Source organism: Ambystoma mexicanum, chromosome 9 (assembly GCF_040938575.1).
Source record: "Ambystoma mexicanum isolate Mex_15411 chromosome 9, UKY_AmexF1_1, whole genome shotgun sequence".
Classification (NCBI taxonomy): Eukaryota; Metazoa; Chordata; class Amphibia; order Caudata; family Ambystomatidae; genus Ambystoma; species Ambystoma mexicanum.
The window spans coordinates 705,644,106-705,658,980 of NC_090931.1; the positions used below are offsets into that span (position 1 = coordinate 705,644,106).

Sequence of the window (14,875 nt, forward strand, 5' to 3'; positions counted from 1 at the left end):
CTTTCGATAGGGCTAAGACTGTTGTAGATTTGAAGGCAGCCTTTTACGAATCCAGCAGAGAAAGGCAAGTTGAAGAGATCAGAGTGATAAGGGCAATTGATTGAGACTAAGTCTTTGACCATTTGAGGAGCAAAATAGTCAACAGGAGTGCAGCATGAGTTGGCACTGCGAAGGACTGGTGCCAATTCTATAGGAGATGCAGAAGTAGTCCAGAGTAGCAGAGGTGGGGGAGTGTTGGTGGACAAAAGGAGGGTTGGGGAGAGAGAGGAGGGCTGTGAGAGCTACTCACACATTTTAGAGATTCTACAAGAAAAGTGGTGAGCAAAGACATTATCAGAGAGGGAGGTGGCAATAGATATTGGCTTGGGAGGTTTGAGAAAAGATTGACAGTAGACAAGAGTAATATTTGCAGAGACTCCCAGAGGGCTCCTACATGGACGTTATGCTCCGTCAAAGTCTCAATTAAGGTTGTTATCAATAATACCAAAACTAAGATCTTGAGCTAAGGAAACAAATCTAACCCCTTTAGGTGGAAAACATGACAGACCACTGGAGCAAGTTATGTTTTTTTACTTACCTACGAGTGATGTTCGCCATCTGGCTGACATGGTATGCAACATCTGAAAATGGTCCCTTACTATGGTGCAAATTTGGTGCACATTTCACTGTCAATCTTAAACACTTCTTTTGCCTGTGTTCCAAAACAAGGAGTACCATCATTGGTTGATTTTGTAACATTTTTGGATTGGGATTCCATTAACATCTGGCCTTTAAGCAGGCTGTTTTTTATCATGAAGTGCCTGACTTGCTTATACCAAACCTTTTGCTAATCACAATCAAACATATTCAAACAATTTTAAAACCACCATTATACATAAATATATAACTTTATGCATACAATAAGTTACCAATCTCCATACAAAACAAAGAAAAAAGATCAAGAAGGCCACTGAGAGCACCAGGGCTAATGCCAGAATTCAGGGTTGTAACCGCAGCAGCGTTCAACTGTTAGGTTGAGGATGCCTTGACCAAGTACCCTCAAAGATGCTATGAAGTGAAGTTAAACAGCGAACTGCGCCAAGTTACAGAAAATACATCAAAAACAGTTGTAGTATATTTTAATTCCGTTCAACAGCCTGACACGTGTTTCGGGCAAATCTCTTCCTCTGAGGCTGTACATACATAAGCACATGAATGAACAATTACATACACAATTGATTATTGCATTCACATAATGCCATCCAAACCAAGAGAAACCAAAGGGGTCATGTCAATTGTATAATGCATAATGCATGTCAACATTAAATGAGTAAATGCATGTTGGCATAACAATATAGTTATAGACAATCATTATAAAAAATGCACGTACGCAATTACCATATCAGTGGTGACATCAGAGTGATCCCTGAGTCAGGAAGGAAAGTAACAGAAAACAACAACAATAATTAGTATTGTGCGGTGGCTAGACAACTAAGGGCAGAATAGTGGCTAGTTACAATGTTCTCATTATGTAGAAAGATAAAAACATGACAAGGTTATACATCCAACTGTTTTAAAAGTCTGCCTATGGCCAATATCACAGCAACCGAACTTCCACTGAGCAGCATAGTTCACCATGCATCTTGGGGGAGCACTCAATGTTTTATGAATCTATCAAACAACTGAACCTCGCTGCTCCGGCAATTTCAGGCAGAATCGCAACATATGTCTTACAGTTTCCAATTTCTACAGGCTGTAGGTTCTGTAAATTCCAATTCTAACAGGGATTTACAGAACCTACAGCCTAGCAGATTCTTGTCAAGCTTTTGTTCTTGCACCTACATCCTATCGAATAGGCAATAGATTAATAAAGTCCTAAAATCAGCACGAGGAAACTGCTTCAAAAAAGTAGGGAGCTGATTAAGTGACTTCGTTTCCCATATAAAATTAGCAAAAAGTATACATTTACAGCACAAAGCTTGCGTTCGAATCCCATTAACCAAACTTTCTAAATAGTAAAGCATTTACTAAAAAAAAAAATAGATTAAGCATTTCCTATATAATGCAATTGTTTTCCACTGTGCCGTGATCCCCAGGGAAAGTAGTCCCAACAAATTATTTGAGTTGGTAGACCTTTAGGAACACCTAGCTCCTTTTCAAAAATACTCCCTCAAGCACATCCCACACCGACATAGGAGTACACATCATGGTTTCCACACTTCCACACCATATGTCAGTGTAGGGACCACCTTAATTCTGTAGAACTGAATCAGTGGAAGCAATGAAAAGCATCCACACCTGTGGTGCAGTGCTCGCCCCTTGGCCCACTAGCGCTTCTACCTTTGATCTGAGCACGGCAACATTTACAGGATCCTTCCCAATGTCGTTGAATGTAAAACCTAAATAAAGGAAAGTATTGACTTGTACAAGAGGAAATTTATGCAATTGCCAATTGAAATTTAAATTAAGCAGGCATTTAAATATTTAATTTCTTCAAGTTGTGGGTCCGCCACAGCAGTGTTCTTCAATATACTGAAATGGGTAACCAGGTTGCTTCAGGCGCCGACCACGAGCTTGAGAGAGGCAATGAGTTGGCATGAGGGGCCTCGCTTAGAGTTTGGCAGTGACGTGATAACGGCCAAATTTACAGCACTGCCTTTTTCAGAGTTTCAAAATGAAACTCAGTAAAAACAGGCTGGTTTTGTGTGGACGCAAACCCAGGACTGCATACGGTGGTTCCCGCACGCGGTGATAAACAATCCCCTATGGAATCCTAGCGGATTCCAAAATGGGGAAAAGCTGAAGGGATCACATGCCTCATGGACCCTTCTTGTTACTGCATGCTTATCACATCCAATAAAGGTACTTGAGTTTGGCAGTATTGCCAATGGAAATGCTGCCAAACTCTAAAGAGGCGTCAATAATCGCTGGGGAAGTATCAACTCCAGTTGATGAATTTGATGTTTGATGACGGTCTTTAAATCTCCCAGTTTGATAAATTCTGACCCTTGAAGCTCCACAGGGTTCAGCCTGATGCCTTTATCCTGGCCCTTAGACTTGGGGGAGCTGATGAAGAATTTCTGAAGTCTTCATTGACCATTAACAAAAACTGACAGTGACTTGCCGGAGATGCTGCCATTTATGTGGACAACTTCTGCACCAAAGAAGCCACGAAGGCTTCCAAAGATAATGAGGAAAAGCAACCAGTGCATCAATCGCTTCCTGGAAAGGGCCACTCCTGCATTTTCTTCATCTAAAGACTTCTTACCTACAGTGCTTGCTGTCTCAGGGTAAGGATTGCATTATTTATTTGGGTACCATACGAGTCCAGCTCCCATTGAGAGATGATGTCTCTGGTGCTCAGTGGGATCTCACTCTACTGCTTACTAACTACCCCTTCCCCTCGCTGCTCCCATCCCCCGTGGGCTGGCTTTGGAACTCAGTCACTGAAAGGTTCCAGAGCAATAATTAGACATTTCCATTGACTTGTTTCTATTAATATTAGCTTCCAAGGGAGCCTAGAATACAATGCTATTGTGGCACCTTAACCATACACCCTACTGGACTGAATTATCCACGTTGGAGTACTCCAATGGTTTAATATTCTGTCCTTTGCAGTTACTATATTCTATTTATTTTAGCAATAACCTTTATCTGGACATTAAATGTTCCAACTTTAACTGTCTTGAATATTACTTGTTGCACCCCACTACCGTTTGAAGTGTTAAGCCTTCAGCTCAGCTAACCTGCCAAAGGGAGTTTTGGGGTGCATTAGAAAGACTGTGTCACAACCCTTTGTGAATAACTGAGTTTAGGTGTTTAGGAAGCTCAGGCATAGCACATAGAAGCCTTTGGCGTTCTTTCACTCCTACTTGGCTACTAACATCACAATCCAGATTTTATTCTGACATATCATTTTTTGGGCATAGTTGTTCTGTGGAAGTTACAACACTGGGACAACCGGATTCTGTCAATAGTTTATTCTGGGAGAATATTTATCAGGGCACCGGACTAATGCTATATTTCTTTATGTATAGCATTAATGGCAAAGGTAACTGGCACTGAAAGCATATCTCTCCAGGCATGTTTCTGGTGGCATCTTTTTCCTGGCATGTCTTTCTTGCCTTTTTTCTCTGGGCATCGCTGTTTTTGAAGTGTTCAGTATGAGATAGTGATGATGTGCAGTAAGACAGGATATCAGCGAAACTGCCCTACTGTCTCCGCCACCCGATATTCCAATATTACCAGGATATTACGGGTGGCAGAGATGACAGTAAGTTCCCATTCCACGGAGTCCAATAGGACTCCGTGGCGTGGGATGGGATTGCTTGACTCACCGGCACTGGTTTTACCGATGCCGGTGATTCAGGGATTTCTTTGCCGGTAGAGGCCTGATCTAACGGCAGGTCAGTTCTGCCGGGAGAGCCATGACCCCCACTGACAAACTTGTGTTTTGCCAGTCCGGAAAAAATGCTGGTGTCAGAATTACTGGCTTTTTTTTCCATATCGGCAAAGTTATAATGAGGGCCATAGAGTGTGAAGAGCACACAACCAAGGACTGATCCTTGAAGGACGTCAACAGGGTGAAGAGGAGAAGAGTGGGGTCTGAGGTTTGCGAGCTCCAAGAGATTTTTAAGGATCGACCTTTCTTCTGTAAGAGTATTCCTTATAACACGTTTCTGTTTGGCATGCTATTTCTGATGGAAGCGATATCTCTGGAAGTAGACATGGGCCTCATTACGAGTTTTCCGGTCTTGAAACAACCGTTTGTGGACCGGCAAACTACGAGTGCTGCGAGCGGGTGCCTTTCCGCCCGCCAGGTATGACCTGGCGGGCAGAAAGTCACCCGCTCTCAGACCTTGACGGATGCACCGGCACTGTTGCACACAGTGCCGGTGCATCCGTCCTCCCCATTGAGTCCAATGGGACTCGATGGGAATGGGGATTTTCTTTTTTCCGATGCCTGGCCAGAGGGACCCGGTAGTAGGATCCAGAGGGACCCGGTAATGCCCTGGTAGTTCCCCATTCCCAGGTGCCCGAAAAAAATTACTCCGGCGGCAGCCGTGCTGGTATTTACTGGCACGGCTACTGCCAGAGTCATAATGAGGCACAATGTTTTAGAAGGACTATGCTCTGCTGCACATTGGAAAGCATATTACATAAACATCAGTGTGCACAGTTCTGCACCTGGTGCAACCCATGTCAGGCTATCACTAGATCAGGACCTTGATAAGCATGCTATAACGTGCTCGATCACCACCAGGCTAGCGTACACTTCATGACCAAGCCTTTCTGATCGGCCAGAATCATTGTCAGAGCTGTACCTCTCCCACTGCCGAGCAACCTCTGGCCTCCATTCTGTGCTTCCATTAGTGGGGGATTCTGAGCACCTGTTATGATGTGCAGAGCTTGTCAACAAGTCCAGTGTGGTGGGTGCCCACAAGGGTTGGTGTCAGCATGCTGCCACATTTTACTTAATGAGAAATATAACAGCAAATATGAGAGGAACTCATTTGCATGAGGATCTACTACATCCTGACATTGCCTCCCGACATGAACATCATTGGCTTCCAGTGAAGCATGGAGTTACTCATAAGCTTCTCATTTTGACTCATATATGTGTCTTGAACGCTGCTCCTAAATATCTCTCTTGTCGCCTCACACATTGCGTTCCATCTCGTACCCTTAGATCTCAGAACCAACGTAAACTTGTGCAGTCTCGCTTCAGGTTGGCTAAGGTGGCGGCCGTAGTTTTGATGTCTTGCGTCCGTCTGTTTGGAATGCTCTCCCGAATGCTCTCAAAGCAGTCACAACGAGCAGTGAGTTTAAAAAAATGCTGTGCTGTTACACTAGGCACAATACTGTGTGTGTTAGGTGAGAGTGACCCATGAGGTGACCCTGACAATCTGGTTCTGCCCAGTACAGAGGCCACGTTGAGCTCTGGCACATGGACTCACCCGGAAATAACAGCAGCATTGAACGCAGCCATTGGGCCTGATCGCGATATGGCACTCGCAAATACTTCCTTGGAAATCATGACCAATCAACGCTTGGTGGATGAACACATGGTTCAAAATGCAATTGGATTGGACAAGACAAATGGATGAATCAGACACATAATGCTAATGACCGAACAATCAAACCCCTAATAAACTTTGCTGAGCGTCTCTTCAAGGTTCATGTTTATTGAATTTAAAGGCAATGCATTACCAGGAATGGAGGTGTTCATGAGGACCCTTTCAGTCAGTATATCTGGCTCATGGCTGTCCATGGGTATTGTCACTGAGAGTTGATTGGTTGGCTGCAGCACGTGACCCTAGCAGAGTTCTCTGCTGGACATCCTGTGCTTGCCAGATTGGCCTTCCTTGTCCATGTTCATGGAACCTTCTGGCAGCATCTTGTTATGAAAATAGCAATTACACCTCTCACTGCTTTGCGTATCAAATTGAAATATAACTCAGGGCAGTTGCTTCACAGTTTAATTTGTTGGCTAAATATATTTTTGATCTCCAAGTTTAGAGCACTCTGGGGGTCTAACCTTGCAACTAGAATTCCTATGATTTGTCGCTGTGAACTTCATGATTTTAGGACTACTTTTCAGATTACATTTTGTTGTGTTCATGCAAGTTACTTAATGTTCTCTTGTTGAACAAAATCTACTAACCACAGCTAAGTAATCTGTATTTGCATCCAGTGAATGTGACGTCACTATAGGATGATATGTTAAGATAGTAACTTTAGAGAGCGCATACCTAGTCCATTGTTCCTGGGCACCTTTTAATTATTCCATTTTATATTGGCAGTTTGTAATAACTTGGGAGGAGTAGGTTTAGGAAAGATTCTTAATGGTCACATTTGCAACACCCGCACCCGCCGCCATCCCTAGGCCCCTCGCCACTTTCCCCTTAACATGGAGTAGGACTTGTTACACATTGCTACACATTGTACAGGTAACCGATTGCTTTTTATCACATTCGCTTTAAATGTTTAGCAGTGGTTGTCTTACAAGTCCTTCTTTTGTGTTGACTATGCAATTCTGGGAAATGTGAAATTGCAACTACACACATGGATATGCAAGACCCATCTATGATCAGGTTCCCCCTGACTTCCATTGCTACCCAGAGCAAGAACCATTCAACCATTGCAACGTGCATTCATATTAATTTATTAGGTACACACTGATTAGTTTCAGCACATGGACAATGTTGACATTTCAGTAAAAATCAGCAATGCGCCTAAAAGATCCCACCCTGGCACTCATGGCGTTCCAGTCAGTAAATCTCTTGAATTCGCCCGGCCGGAGGTAGTACTGACGGCCTCTGTAGTTGGGTTGCTCATAGAAGATCCAGTGGCCCTCCAGCACGTTGCAGGAGTTAATGTCGTGGTAGTTGAATTCCTCGTTCACGTGAGGGCAGTCCTCGGTGAACTCCATCGTCTGGCCTCTGAAGTCCTCTCTCTCATAGATCCTCATCCTGTAGGCGCCGCGGTGCTGGAGTAGGAAAGAGAAGAACACGTTGAGGATAACATAGGGAACTGAGGGACATTGATTGGTCCCCCAATAGACTTGTCTTTCTGATGCTCCCTAGTCTACATCAAGCAGTTCCCTTGAGTCAATATGTAACTGAGTATGTTTCGCTGCAAGGCTTTATTGCCGCGTCCCTTCTTTGAGGATTTGCCTGCTCCAAAAGCTCTCAATGCAATATTTGTTGCTGTATTTTTCACCCACATTTCCGAGTCGATTAATCCCCATCAAGTGCATCATAAACAGAGGAAACTGAGCCCGGCTCCCTTTAAAGGCTCTCTGGAATCCTAAATCCCGAAGCAGAGCAAAAGATTGCACAGAAGGTCTCAGAACAAAGGAAAAGAGCATAGAAAGGGGTTGTTTAGAAAGGTAAACCTAGCTCACACCATCTCTGGGGCTCATATCCTCCCTTCGCCATGTCATGTTTTGGGTTATGTTATGTTAGCAGAACTTCTTAAACGCATCTTTGACCCCAGGGTATCTTGGCGCTGTAGATTCCTTAACCTAAAGGGAAACCACTAGGAAAAACAAGAGAAGTGCTTCGCTAAAGCTAAAAAAGATACGTTTTCAACACTTTCCGGAAGGCAAGATGGTTAAAATAGCACGTAAGGCCAAGGGAAGTAAGTTTCACAAAGCCGGAACGCAACCGAAAAAGGGGGGCAGATCATGTGGGTGGTGCGGTCCAAGCTAAAAAGGAGGAAGCTGTCTTGGTAATATAGGCCACCCAGTCACCTCCCTGTTACCGAGTTTTCAACCTGCAAATGTTGAGCTCCACAAGGGGCTCGATTTTCTCCTATATCCTGTCTCCACATTTTCAGAATTGCTTTCGTTTTACTTTGCACACATTTTGGCTTGTATACAGGAGCAGAACCACATCCTAGTTTAAAAAACGGTGGGCCCCTATAAAAAAGGATGTAGGTGATTTGACCAAATCCATGTTTTCGAAAGAGTGAAGGGACCACATTTTTTTGTTCTATTGTGCGGGACCCCCATGCCCACCCTCATCTCCCCTACCTTTATCCATATCCCACCCCCACATATATCTCATTTAAAACGTTTTTTTTTCATTTGTTCGCTTAAAAAAAAAGCCATTCGTTCACTTCTTCCTCGAAAACATTGGATTGTGTCACTTCTATGGTATCAATTAAAAAAAGCCATTGTGCAAAAGAAAAAGCCACCCGTGCTATCAGCCAAAACATTACTAACTTCAGATACAAATTGGGAGATCCCGGTTTGAGCACAAGAACATATGCAATAATCAGCCTGCGCCCCGAAAATCCCTGGCTGCCGTGTACAAAAAGACCCTTGTGATGCACACATACCGCTCGGGATTGCAATGACCCCACGTTGCGGGTAGTGGAGAAGCAACTTCGCAATAGGGCAAAGCATGTGGTATTGGGTCTACTGCCCTTCTAAGGGATTGTAGTTGCCAGGTAAGCACTCTGCAAAAGCAAAACCAAGGACTAAGGCCATAAGCCGGTCAGATAGCACAGCGAGTAAAGCACTCGCTTTGACATCCGTGAAGAGCCTGCAGATGCAGGTTCGAATCCCAGCAGTGCCAAACTCAGGCTTCATCCTTCTGAGGTCGATAAATGAGCACCACACACCGTGGGTAATAAGCAGTTCTCAGATGCCTGAGGGTTCGTAGCGCTATATAAATGCAAAATCAAATCAAATCATGCCTCCTTGCCTGCTTGTGTCACTGGGCTCAGTGTGGTGCACTAACTCAAAAGCAGCCTTGTTAGTATTAATGAAGTTACACCTCATCCTACCAATCATTGAGCCTGCGTTTTTCTAGCACATCCATTCCTCGGACCGCTTTGAGGACACAGCGTAAAGGAAGCCTACCTGAGGGACTGCGCAGCAAGACCTAATGGAGTCACTGAGACCCATCCAGTGCTGACAGTCGGGATATTCGCCCCTTTTCACAAAGTACTGGTGTCCCGTGTAGTTGGGGCGCTCGTAGATCATCCAGTTCCCATTTTCCACCTTGATGGAGTTGCAGCGGCTCAGGTAGGACAGCAGCTCGGAAGTGTCAGAGCTGCACTCATAGGAGCGGCCCTGGAAGTTCCTGTCCTCGTAGAAGATGATCTGTGAAAAGACACAATACAAAATGGCAGCACAGTTATTTCTCACCAGATAGCACTACACTAATGGACGTGAAAACGTAATACTAATAGTAAGGTAAGCGACAGGCATTGACAAAGCCAAGAGTATTGGTTGAATGTAGACAAGGGATAGGCATCTAGCAGGCACTGCAATAATGGCAAACCTATTGCCTAAACATAGTTGTTGGCTTTGTCAATACTTGTTTCAAAATGAATTCAGGTCATATAACAGATGCAGCGACACACAGTTTATTTATAGTTCACGTGGCTGAAGAATTAACCAGGGACTTGTTTACCATTGTAGTTAAGCCGTTACCTTTCAGAAGACTTTTTAGAAATAACATTGGTATCCCCTCAAAAGCACAAAGGTAGCTCAAAAATATCCCAAGGTGATGTGTTTTGGGTGGGGAGGTGCAGGTGGTGGGTGCAAAGTTGTTGGCTTTGTCAATACTTGTTTCAAAAGGAATTCAGGGCATATAACAGATGCAGCGACACACCGTCACATTTTACAGGTTGTCGCACACTGATACTGTTTGGTGGCATGTTGCAGCACCTTTCACTTATATTCACTCACACACTGACTGATTGACTCACTCACTCACATGTGATCCATGCAACTGCATAAACCCATGATTTAGCTAGATAAGATGTGCTCTACAAAGCGTTACAAGACGAGGCACTGCATTATTCAAATATACTATGCCCCTTTCATAGCGCCGTACTAGGCCGCCTCATGGCCTCCCAGTGGCAGATTTATGGCAAAGGGCCCAATGGGCAGCACATGACAAAGGGCCCTAGGTGGGCGGGTCATGGAGGCGGAGCTTAGTGTGGGCGGAGTGTCATCCGCCGCGTCGGATGGGGCTTACTTCCGCATTGGCGTCTGCGCCATGGTAGGATGCGGTTTTAGCTCCGCTTACAGGTCTAGTTGTTGCTTCCAACGGCTACCCGGAAGTATATATGCCGTGTACTTCCGGCGTGCCGTTGCGTTGCAACCCCCTTAGATTGCCTTGCTTTCCTCTGGGTAAGACGCTACGTTTTTTTTCCTCTTCGGCCTTTTTCTGTGCCGCTCCCTGCCTCTACTCTTTTCTCGCCCTGCTGGGTTGGCTCCCTCGCTCTTTCTCTCGTACTTTTTCCTTCGCTGCCTACCGTTTCCGAGTAGTCTCTTCTCTATCTCTCTCTCTCTGGCCGGGATCCTGCTCCAGCATAATCCTACCTTTCCTCGCCCCTTTCTCTTTGTGGAATCTCCTGCATTGAATTCTATCATCCTCCCTCTCGGAATCTCCCCCTGCCTGGCTGTCGGAAGTTTTCTTCTCTGGACCACACCTGCCCTCGGAACCTCCACTACATCCTCTACGAGGCTTCGATCCAGACGAAAGGGTTTTTAACGCCTTCCGGTTTTTTCCCTTTCTTAACCGCCTGTCTGTGGAAGCGGGGTCCCAGGACTGCTATGTACATCTAGCGGTCACTGTGGCTTCTCTTCGTGGTAGGTCTTTACCGCTAAAGAAGGAGAGAGATTACCGCACCCGGAGGAACTTTGTCCCGGAGGACCTGGAGATCATCTCGTCAGGTGAGGGGAGCGGGGAGGAAGGGGGCGAGAACGCCCCAATCGGGACACGGAGTTAATTGCGGTCACAAGTGCACAATGGTGAACCTTTGGGTCAAAAGTTTTTTTTTTTAAGTTGTCTTTATTACAGTTACCAGTATTTAGGGGTCTGACTAACTGAAAACAGCTGGGCCTCCTCAGCAGACTTTGCTATAAATGATAATATTGGATGATCAAGCCTGAAACTAATGTTGGAAATGAACATTAGTCAAGGATAAGCGCAACAGAAAAATGACTTGCAGCTTATCAAGACCACACCATTTCCTAGAAGAATTGGTCCAAGAAGGCTAGTTGGATCCAATGTTTGATGACTGATGCACATGGCTACATGGCAGGGCAAGTTTTAAAAAGAAAAACAAAGAAAAATGGGGGCCTTATGAACATGAGCAATGGGAAGACGTCACAGGGTGTGACATCACAGGATAATTCCTACAAGATGCAGATCCATTTTATGCATGGACCGGGTGTCCTTACACCACACACGAGAAATATCATTAAACAACATCACAGATGTAATTAAAGAAGTGCACCCAAACTATATATAGAGTTGTTACAAATGAATAATAAAATGTCCATTCATATATTGCACACCACAACTTGTTTGGGGTTTACACAGGAAAACCTGGCATCCAGGATGGGCAAAATAAATGTTAATCACGTTATTTTGCTTGGCCTGTTTCTATAACAATCTATTAATTGTCACCCACCCTCTCTTTCTAAGCAGTGTCTGTTGAAAGAAAGATTGGATCTGCATGGTGCCTGCATCTTACAAAAGTAATCGCCGAATTCCCCAAAAGTACCTGAACCATCTATCCTGCCTTTTTGTTTCACAGGAAACCGGAAGTCGTGCCATATATAACTGGACGTGCAAAAACACCCCTATGTGCCATTCAATTGTGTACATACAGTTTCCTGTGCCTTTCTTAGGGCTGAACAGGCCAGTCTCTTAGAATGTTGCCTTCAGAGATCTGTTTTGACCCCAGACACTAGTGTGTCAGTCGAAAGCACACACCCCAGGTCACCCATGCATAGTACATTGGCAATTAGATGAAGAACAGAGGTTCTGCAGATCTTGAAATAGAAACACGAACATAAAGCGGCAGAGAGTACTGGAGAAAAAGCTGAAACCGTCCACAGCGAATGCGTTACCTTTCCCATGGCGGGGTTGCCCTTGGCAGTGTGTAGCGGCTGCCCAACGGATGCCCTGTACTGCCAGGCATCGACCCTCCTGCTGTATTTATACAGGTCAGCAGCAGACATGCAGTTGCATAAAGCAATCCTGCCTTTAACAGGCCCCTCAGTGTTCAGCAAATTCAGCTGCCCCCTCCCTGACTGGGGTCTCGAAAAACAAATCCAATCAAACAAATAAAAGCACGAGCTGTTGCATTTCCGTTACCAGCACCCTCTCAGGTCTGTGTTTGGCTGAAAACCGTCTATAATGCATTGTTGTGTGTCCTCATTTTTGCTGAAGCAGCTGCCAGCTGGTTCTTGTTGAGAGTCACATGGCTTTTTCAAAAAGATCAGCTCTCCAAAGAAAACAGCTATATTGAAATCCACCAGCATAGATTTAAAATCGTGTTTGGGAGAGCAGACAAGAAAGATAGCTCAGTGGGTTAAGATCTCGCCTTAGGGGCTGGTGATACCTCTTGGTTTCACTTCAACCTCCTCCCCGTATCCAATTAAACTCCCTGCCCCAGGAATCAAGGACAGTTTCACTCGGGCCTGCCTATACGGGGGCTGGCGGCCGACACAGCCCTGGAACCCCCCCCCCCCCATCTCCCACGCGGGGGTGATTGCTACATTGTTATCATAGGAACCTGTGTTATTGAGCTGTAGTGGCGTAGCACCTCTCTGGATGAGCTGTGTTTGTGTAAGTGGAGTGGAGCTTGGAATGTTGTGAGGGGTCTGGCAGGGACATCATTTCACCAAAATGCCAGGGGTAGGGACGTGACATCACACGACCCTTGACCCCCTGATGACATCACAGGAAGTGATGTCATTTGACCCCACCCGAAGTGATATCGCAGGAAAACATTGACAAAACAGGAAGTGGCATCACATAGCATTGTACACTCCGAAAAATATGGTTACAATATCACTATAATGTGATGTACATTTCATCCAAGAATGGATCGCCATATGTATCGTTAAGATCAGTGTGTATAGGCCTATATTACCAAATTACTGTGAATGCAGGCAGACGTCCATGAGCAAATGATAATGATGTGTTATTATATAGCACTTACGCTTAAGTGCTTTATATAGAAAATATATACACCCAATATCACCCAAACTGTGATGGTACTCATTTATCGACCTCAGAAGGATGAAAGGCTGCGTTGAGGCGTTAAAGAACAGACTAAATCAGTGACTCACCTCCGGAAATGTGCATGAAATAAACCTTTAATGAGTCTAGCAATTATTGCATAGAATTCCAGAAAGACACATTATTTGGTATTCCTATTCTTTCTTATTTAGGGTCAGTGCTGAAAGTGTTAGACTTGTGGCACTCCTGTTCTTATTTTTCTTCTTTTTTTTAAGGGACTTGAACAATAAAGCCAGCCACTCCAGAAGTAAAGAGCCACATGGTGCTGGCCACAGCCCAGGAGCTTGCATTACAAAAAAAAGAAAAATAAAGAAATAAATAAAGTTCTTTTTTTTTTTTTAGAGGTCGCAAGTGAGACCACAGAGGTCGCAAGGGAGACCTCAGAGGTCGCATTTGCGACCTATGGCGACCCGTAAATAATCCCTGGGGTCTGGCACCTAAGTTCCAGGGATGATGGTTAGGGCAGGGAGATAGATAGCCAGAGGAAGTAGAAGCGTGTTTCCTGCTCTCCTTACTTACCTTCCCCCCTATAACTGGAGTGTTTCCTGTGTCGTGCCTGATGACCCATGCCACCCAAGATACATTACAAGCCTCATTGCCAAGGAGCTCTCTGCCTCCCCTCTTTGCCGAAGTAGGTAATGGGAAAAAGGCAGGCAAAGCAATCACCTGGGACAAGTGAAAAGGAGACCGTTCCTTGTGGAAGAAAGCTGGGCCCAAACTTATCAAAGTAAAGAAGGCCTTCATGCATAGCCGAGGACCCAATTGTCTCAGCTTCCTGCCTGTAATAGCTACCACTACAATGGACATCATACACTGTGAGAATGTTCATTTCAATGGATTCCAAAGGCTCAAAGGAGGATACTTCTATGACTTCAGCAAGAGCAGAAACTCCCAAAGAGGCACCAAGAGTCTGACAGCTGGATGCCACATTGTGTCAGTTCTAACATGCCCAGCAATCTACCAGTTTCCCCTTCTCCTACACCTTCCCAAGGCCCACTGAAAACTTTCAAGGGTACCCAGCATAGACAGAGTAGAAGATGCTATGCCCAGATCAAAATTGTTCTACAGAAACTGCAAAATGTCTTTAAAACTTGAAGAAAATAATAGAGTCCCTAATTCAGAAATAAATCATGCAAAGATCGGAAACGATGAATTGAAACTGTAGCATGGAAGATCTTCTATATTGCTGCACAGGCCAGGCTATCTCCTTGGTGTGATAAGACAAGTTTTCTAGCCTTGTCAAGAGAGGGCGAGCATCCCTTTCGTTCAGGACCCATTGGCGTATTAGGGAGCCATCCAGAGTCCATACATATGGCGACAGACATCAGAGGAAGACC

The 14,875-nt window shown here is 44.8% G+C and overlaps 1 protein-coding gene across 1 annotated transcript; it reads right to left on the reverse strand.

Moving 5' to 3' along the window:
- Positions 1-7,155: 7,155 nt before the first annotated feature.
- LOC138489690 (gamma-crystallin 2-like) lies at positions 7,156-12,472 on the reverse strand. The gene is made up of 3 exons (XM_069617336.1): positions 12,362-12,472; positions 9,350-9,592; positions 7,156-7,468 (listed from the first exon to the last, which is right to left on the reverse strand). The coding sequence occupies exons 1-3, from the start codon at positions 12,470-12,472 to the stop codon at positions 7,193-7,195; spliced, it is 630 nt and encodes a 209-aa protein (XP_069473437.1). The 3' UTR covers positions 7,156-7,192.
- Positions 12,473-14,875: the final 2,403 nt, after the last annotated feature.